At 36.5% G+C, this 8,850-nt stretch overlaps 1 protein-coding gene across 1 annotated transcript in view; it reads left to right on the forward strand.

Moving 5' to 3' along the window:
- LOC139139752 (solute carrier family 23 member 1-like) overlaps positions 1-5,933 on the forward strand; it is a 40,376-nt gene extending 34,443 nt beyond the window's left edge. The window contains 5 exon segments of the mRNA XM_070708641.1: positions 648-901; positions 2,841-2,970; positions 3,164-3,307; positions 3,961-4,056; positions 5,273-5,933. Coding sequence (XP_070564742.1) covers positions 648-901; positions 2,841-2,970; positions 3,164-3,307; positions 3,961-4,056; positions 5,273-5,628 — 980 coding nt within the window. The 3' untranslated portion in view covers positions 5,629-5,933.
- Positions 5,934-8,850: the final 2,917 nt, after the last annotated feature.

An 8,850-nucleotide genomic window follows, 5' to 3' on the forward strand; every position in this document is an offset into this window, starting at 1 on the left:
TCGAACACCGAGGCTTTTATTCTGACCCACAATACTTTTTTCCTCTTCCGCTCCTGCCACTAATTGTTCTCTTTCCCATAGACCAATTAGGCAACGGGTCCAAATCTGAAATAGCTGGCCACTTTTGTAACAAAGTTAGCGGTTCTGTCAATGTCATACACGGATTCAAGCTTTCAAATTTGGGGCGTGTGGAGGGTCATGTTTTACAAATTGTAAAAGAGGTAGCATTTTAAAAATTAATAGTGGGGTGGTTCACATTTAACAAGGTGAACAGACTTTAATCACGTGGATAGAGGGACTGTGCTTTAATTTACTCTTGCCCAACTCACTCATATCCCTTACGTAAGTGGTCGTTCAGGTTTTGACGTTCTCGTGAGCAAGCGCTGTACTTTACCCTCATAAGAGTCAGTATTTCAATGGTACATCCAGTTCTTGTTGCTAAAACACGCTTGTTTGCTATGATGCATGCTGAAGAACATCTTACCTCCTAGCCAACCATGAACCTGTCTGGTTCGCGATTCAGCTTTTGCCAAAATACTACTATTATCCCTATTGTTATGGCTTTCATAACTGTCATAAGCTCAAAAAGTCGTGGAATACGAGTGGTAGCGTGGTTCATGATGAAACATGTACTCTTGTTGTTTCAGTTCAGTGGGGAATACCAACAGTGAGCGCGGCTGGCGTCTTTGGTATGCTGGCGAGCGTATTCGCGTCACTGATAGGATCCATCGGCGACTACTATGCCTGCGCCAGATTGTCCGGAGCGCCACCACCGCCCACTCACGCCGTAAATCGTGGTATCGGTATGGAAGGTATCGCCTGTATTTTGGCGGCTCTTTGGGGTACTGGTAACGGTACTACTTCATACAGTGAAAACATCGGTGCAATCGGCATTACAAAGGTAAATGACTCTCGAAGCTTCGGATGGAAGGGGACTTGGGCCTATAAGCTTAGATTTGGCCCCGTTCGTCCGTGCATCCGTCACCAGCCTTTTCTCAGACACCTGTGAAGCAAGATTTTGAAACCTGGCATATGTTCTCTTGATGTACGCCACTTGCTTTCACAAAACAATCAAATTTTGCCCCCTGGTATTCACTTTTTTTGAAAATTCAGAGCTAGATGCTCTGAATCTGAATCCAAAATTACCCATGGTTCATGGTGTTCCGACTTGTACTGTCTGAATCTGAATCCGAAATTACCTTTGTATCTCCAAAGACACTCAATCATTCTTGATATTTCAAGAAAAAATTACTGAAATCTGATTAAACTTGATACAGATGTTGATATATCAGATCTGTAATAGTGTGCAAAGATATTCGGGGATGTCATGTCAAATAATTGCCAATTAGCACATTTGATGAACTTCCCTAACTGGAGTACTGTGTCCAGAAATACTGTATCAAATTTAATGAAACATGGTACAGATGTTGAACTCTCAGTACTGTAACAGTGTACAAAGACATCTAACAATATCATGTCAATTAATTGCTAATTTGTACATTAACGAACTTTCATAATCAGTTGACTATGTCCAGAAGCATTGGTTCTAATTTAATGAGACCTGGTACAGATGTTGAACTGTCAGTAATGGAATAGTGTGCAAAGACATTGAACAGTACAATGTCATGCTAATTTGCATATTTGATGAGCTTTCTTAATTAGTGTGGTATGTCTAGAATTACTGTATCAAATTTGATAAAACTTCGCATGAATTTGATTCCACAGTGCTCTAATAGCATTCAAAGACATTAGCAGTATCCAATATCAATTACAAATAGACTTATTTTAGGGGTCAGTAATGCTTACTTTTGATAATATTTTCACCATTTTTATTTTTAATGTGAATCATAATTCACTGTTCTACTCACTAAACCATGTTGATATACACAGTATTCAACTTGTCAACTCAGCCTATACTTGTGTAAACTGCATTGTTATTGTTGAAAAGCGACTTCTGGTCCGGTCAAGAATTCAAATATAATCAATAACAGTGCATTTTATACATATAAACGCTAAGTCGACAAGTTGAATAGTGGGCGTTTCAACATTCTTTGGGGAGTAGAATAAGAAGTTGCAATCGATATATGAAATACAAATAATGAAGAAATAATCAAAAGTTAGCATTACTGGTGTAATGACCTTTCATAATTAGGTAGGATTGCAGTCCAGATAGGCTTTACATTTTCACCACCTATTATGGACCAAAATTATTTTTCTTGTAGTAAAACTGGGAAAGAATGTTTGTAATTATTAATCTATATCCTGAATGGCTGCACTAAATCTGATGAAACTTGCTGCAGATGTTGATTACACAAAAGATTTAACAGTAAAAAAGGCATAGCAGTATCAATACCTAATCATAGCAAGTCTCCTCTTTAGTGAACATAGGGGCATATTTGGTTCATATCTGGCGTTCTGATTTTTTTAAATGTTAAGAGCGATTGCTCAGACATGCCTTGACCAGTTTCTTGCAGGTTAGCTGAATTTTGACATTTCAAGAGCCAGTACACTGATGGCATAACTAATTCTGTCCAACTTGGTAAAAGGACATTAGCCTTTGCCATTCATGCTAATGTCTTCTTGTTTACAGTACAATCCAATATGGGCATCAGTCGCAAGTAGGTCTTTCGTACCCTCATTTCGTTTTTCATGTTAGTCATATTAACTTCAATTTAGTTCCTTCCACTGAATAATTCCCAACTACAAGCGGGGACTATGTCATCGTCAATGACTAATTTGTCATAGATAAAGTTTGATGCCTTGATGCCCTAAATCTCGCCCAATAGTCTGTAGCCATTTGAGAGAGGAATCAATCAGAGCTTGTAAAATTGCTGTTCCAGGTGGGCAGTCGGTTTGTTATTGTGATTGGCGCTCTTATCATGATGATTTTTGGGATGTGTGGTAAGTTTGGCGCCCTATTTGTGGCCATACCGGACCCTATTATTGGAGGAGTTTTCAGTGTAATGTTCGGTAAGTTTTGATTGATTTCTCAGATGAAGTACTATATGATAGATATGATAGAAAGTTACATTTTATTATGTCGCTGACTTTGTGCCAATTACAGGAACACTAAATCTCACTACGGTGTTGTGGTAATATTAATTTTGGAAGAATACTGATTTGGCTTTGCTTAATCTCATCTGAGAAAAGTTTTCCGTTTCAGGCATTATAACAGCCGTTGGTATTTCTAATTTACAATTCGTCGATCTCAACTCATCAAGAAACTTGTTCATCGTTGGATTTTCGTTCTTCATTGGATTGGTAATTCCAAACTGGCTGAATGCAAATCAAGGAATAATTTCCACAGGTACTTGTTCAAAAAACCGTCGGTTAATTCTATTGCTTTATCTTTAGGTTCCGGGATAAGTATTGGGCCTATGCAAACGATGAATTCCCTGCAAACAACTGAATTGGTAATCCCACTTCTGAAAGTCTACATATCTGCAAATGCTGTTATTTATATCTTGTAATCGTTGTATACATAAAACAGTGAATTTGAGTAACTTCTAAAAAATCGGTTTTACTTCCGCTTGCACCAAACGCTGTCGAAATTTCACCACCAAGTAAAACCATAATGGATTCGAGAGAGAAGCGTGTCCTGGATTTCTATTATCCGTTCACAGTCTTTTTGTGTCCAACACTCTGAAAAGTATCAGACTGGGGATTCATCACCAGCTGAAAAATTATAGCGTCATAAAAATGATCTACAGCCTCAAACAAAATCCGCAAACACAGTTTGCAAGACTGATTAAGAGCGTTTGATCACGCAATTTTCAACCTGAATAGATACGTTTGTGGAAACATAGAGCCACTGTCCCTAAGATCAACCCGTGAAGTAATTCCTTGCACCAAGATGACAAGCACTTGGGTTTTACATTCAAACTAAATGTCTGGTATTCGATAAAACACAACAATACCATTACACAGTCGCTAACTGCTTTCATCACTTATCACTTGTAGGAAATCAGGAAGTGGACCAAATAATTACAGTGTTACTAAGTACCAGTATGTTTGTTGGAGGTCTTTTTGGATTTATTCTCGACAACACCATCCCTGGTAAATACAGATGAATGACACTTTCAAGAAAATAATCGACAATTTCTGATTTTCTACCGAGCTTAACACATTTCCGTGTTAAAGATTTCGACAAGCTTCCCCTTAGAAAGATGGTGGTTTCAACTGGGTTCGAACTCACAACGTACGGTACCCAGTCACCCAGCAGAGAAGCCACAGACAAAACCGGTCGGCCAAATCCCTAATCTCAAAAAAAGTGGTTCAATAACCGAGCTATGTTGTTACAATTTCTAATTGCGACCCCTTCACACGAAGTAGAGTTCGTGAAACACTCATGTTCGTACGCTCACTATAGCAAGTGAGAATATCGCCATGAAGCATATTTCCTGAATTTTTGTTTTCATGTCAAAACTTAAGTACTTCAATTCTTTGTTTGGCGTTCCCAGGCATGTACGATTTTTGAGATTTCTGTGAGAAAACAGTATATATATTGAGAAAACGGTATATATATATATATATATATATATATATATATATATATATATATATATATATATATATATATATATATATATATATATATATATATATATATATGACTTTACCGCGTTATTTTAGTGTGACTTTATTGATAAACACAAAACTTTCCTCTGAAGGGAAGAACACCGTTACACTGGATTCATGCACTAATCACTGCAAACCGTTGCAACACAGAACCTTACGAAAACCATCGAACCATATCTGCTGTCCTTGAAATATTATGGCGATAGGCACAAACCTCAATATGGTATAAGCACCATTTGCAAACATGGCAGTTAGAAACAATGTTATATCGATACCTTGCCACATTTTCGGTAAAATTATTGTTATCAACTAAATTTTTCTGAAAGCGATTTATTCAACTTAATAGAAGTCACTCACTTTTACAAATAACCTGGAAACCATCATTCTCGGAAAAGATGTCCCATATTTCAAGGATTTTGACGGTACTGCCGACGAAGCGTCACATAAAATACGAAATCCCACTCCACGTAGTGTTTTGTTGTCATGTTGTCATGACGTAGGCCTTTGAAGACACCACACAATTGCTGGTCTTCCATGAAAACATATCATATTTTAAACGTCCTAGAATGTCCATTTCAAAACTAACTCACCGTTGAATTTCCCAAGCACCTAATGCAAATCTATTTAATCTAGATATTAGACCCAATGATTTATTCCCAGCTTGTGCTTCATGCACATTCCTTTCTCACATCAGGTACCCAGCAAGAAAGAGGACTAGCTCAGTGGAGACGTATGTTTGGTGAAACTGCCGAAACTGATGACGAAGAACACACACAAGCAGTGAGACACGAGGTCATGAAATGTTACGAATTTCCTTTCGGCAACAGCTTAGTCCACAAGTGGAAATCTGTCACGTCTTATATTCCGTTCTGTCCGACCTTCATCGGATTCAGTTGTTCGTGGAGGGAGAAAAAAGGTGGTCCGGAAAACAATGACATTGACGCTGTTGACGGAATGTACCTGCATTCAGTTGATACAGGAGATGAAAAAGCCACTCAAACGCCAGAGCAGGGCGACAATCTTGATGCGATAGAGGGGCAAGAGAAGTAAATAGAACTATATTAATGGATACGAACAATGAGATATAACACCGAAGTATAGAAATAAAGTACATCGAACGATGAATATATATTATCTTATGGTTCATTATATATAGCAAGCATCTCAGAGTTGGTCAGTATGTGTTTATTCAATGGATAAAGTGCTCCAAATGTTTACGGGATATCGGAAGTACAACGTAATCATATTTCTCATGAACACAACAGGGCTGAGTTGGGCGCATAACTAGTGCCTTGGATTATCATTAACGTTCACGAAAATTTGTTATATCAGCGATAGAATTGTGAATGCCACTGTCATCCGTCTGATAGTTTGAATTTCTGTGAACTTTACTCTTCTCGAACCACACGTCGGAAAATATTTGATCTACATAATCGCAGAGATGCCTTTATTAAACGTTGTTCATATTAGCATAAAGTTTGGTGTGAATTTTTTTGACAATTTTTGTCTAATTTTTTCCAAATATATTCCATAAAACTGCTTGTCCGATAGTTTCATAATTCGGTTTGAAGATTCTAAAGATAGACTTCTTTCAAATGGTGATGAAATTTCCGCATGTAAAGTTCTGGAGCTAGGTCAAAGATCTACTTGTCTGATACCATTGTTTTTATAACTTTCAAATTTGATGGGTAGGTTCAAGGGGATATTCTTGAACATCTTTACAAATTAGCAAATTGAAATTTCCGGCTTTTCATATTTTGCTTCCAAACTCCTCCGAAAGTGCTTCTGTTATATCTGGCACGTCGTCCACTATTCGGCTATATTGATTGGTATTGTGTAGGCTGGCTGTTTTGTTATGCTACATGGTACTAAACATCATGACAACTTGTTAAAGTTTAAAACCATAGCAGTTTAGTATCTGAACAACAGACTGATGAATTATACCCAACATTGTATACATGTAAATGTAAAGGGAATGTAGTTTAAGTTTACAGGAGCGAGTGCATCTCAGAATTCATACACCTCACATAAAATATGATTGTAGTGTCACTCCTGATTTACAGCTATGAAGCATTCGATAACGCTTAATGGGTCTTTTTACATTGACTTGGTCTATTCTAATCTTAATGAGTGAGGAAGGCGCCTATGATGAAGATATGCCATGTTCTGTACTGTTATGGCTGTTGACATAATTTACTCGTAAAAAAAGAAAATAACAAATACAGTAAAAAGACGTTTTCCTTAAAGATCCATTAGCTGTAACTTTGGTCATTTTTAAATTTTGTTTGTTCTGTGTATCATCTGCAGTTTCTGGTTTGAATCCCTGAACCATGGAGAAATTCCTAATATTTAGCTCAGAAATATACCCTATATGTGTATAATCTGCATTGTTATTGTTTAAATTTTGTATTCAGGTCCGGACTAGAATACATTTATCAACAATAACAATGGTCATTTCACATATACAGGCCATGTTGGCAAGCAAGACACCGGGCATTGGTCATGATGATCGGATTATAGTAAAATTCTGCAGTTAATACATTGAAACATAGTAGTGAAAAATTAGTCAAAAGTTACAGCTAATGTCCCTTTTAATGATGCCAACACCCAAAGAAAGCTGCACGACAACCTGTTAGCTGTATTCTAAGCAGATTAATTGGAGAATTTAATGACAAAACGAAATTTAACGAAACAAAACAGACGGCATTTCAAAAAAAATTGCATACAAGCTACATTTTGGTTATCAATTACAAGCATTTTATATAAGAGAATATTTTCCATCTGAAGGATTAATTATGCGAAGATGTATCTTCAAATCCTGTACCTATGGTTCAGTGCATCATCAAACATGAAAAATGATCCTGATAGTTTATTTTGTTTTGTCTTTTTCTCTTCGATTACACTTTTAAAGACAAAAACAGACAAAACACAACAAATCTTTTCCTCTCGACCAACACAAGTGTTTTAATAAAATAATTAAACTGAACAATAAAGGAAGTTTGATATGTGTTAAGGACGTTGTACATCCAACAATTTTAATTTTGTGCAGTCTTGCCGGCGACAAAACTACGATTGTAATGTAAAATTGTGTAATTGAATTTATAGTATCTTCCGAGTTTTATAAGTGAAAAACCAACAGTGGTACAAATTTAATATAACTTTGCAGGGTAAAAATGTAGTTTTCTGCAATGCAAAAGGACAAAATGAATAAAGAAATGTAGACTCTCATGAAATAAACAAATCTGAATGGATAAAAACTGTGACTTTTTAATATCTGTCCTAAAGGACAAGGAAAAAGTTTAAGGTTGACAGTATTTATCCCCGTTTAAAACAGGTATCGAAAGCGTAAACCTTTAATATTTTCGTTTATTCGTTGGATGCAAAACCCGCCAGTCACAAATAAAAATTCACAGGGCAGAATCATTGCGATCAGTTCTATAATAATTGGTGTATCACAAGGAAATTTGTAACAAATCTATCGTGCAGACTTCACCTTATCCTCAGAGTTTGTTTTTACTCCCTTCCTGTCATCGTTTCAAGTCTTCCACTCAAAGATCATATTCTCTTATATTAAAAATGCAGTACATGTTTTAAATAATGTGTAAGTCATTAGTGCGTTATCTATCGTGCTAGATTTTGAATTGGGAGTCTCCTCTTTAATAGTAAGAAATATTAAATTGAATTGAATTGAATAGATTCAACACATATGTCACCCAGTGCCTTACATGTAAATGTACCTTGCGGTGTATATTACCACTCTCTCTATATATACTGTGCACGACACAAGTGTCACATCTTTTTTCAAATGCAATATGTTGTTGGCATTGTCTCTCCTATTTGAAGCTGTAAGCTTCACTGGCGAACAAGGTTGACAATATTACAGCTGTACTCGCCTGTTTGTATGTGCAGTTTACACATCCAGTATCGCCTTGTTTGCATGAAACATTGTTTTGTGCTATAACGAGTTCCGGAGAAACATAAAGTGTCAACAACTATTATCATACTTAAAAAATTGTTTTCACCACTAAAAGTTAAGGTGTATAGCCATTATTAATTTATCTCTATGTTATAAATTTTACACTTTTTCTGAGATTAGCCCCGTTGAAATTGAAACAGTTTAAGAGAAAGTGGGCTTAACCGTCCTATTTTTTTGAATAAGGGGTCCTTAAGCACTCATACCCTACACCTTATTTACAATCCTACTGCATGCAAACGGGTTTCATTTTTGTCATTTTTGATACCGTACCTTTCAGCAAAACACACGCCTAAAAC

This window comes from Ptychodera flava, chromosome 9 (assembly GCF_041260155.1).
Source record: "Ptychodera flava strain L36383 chromosome 9, AS_Pfla_20210202, whole genome shotgun sequence".
Lineage (NCBI taxonomy): Eukaryota > Metazoa > Hemichordata > Enteropneusta > Ptychoderidae > Ptychodera > Ptychodera flava.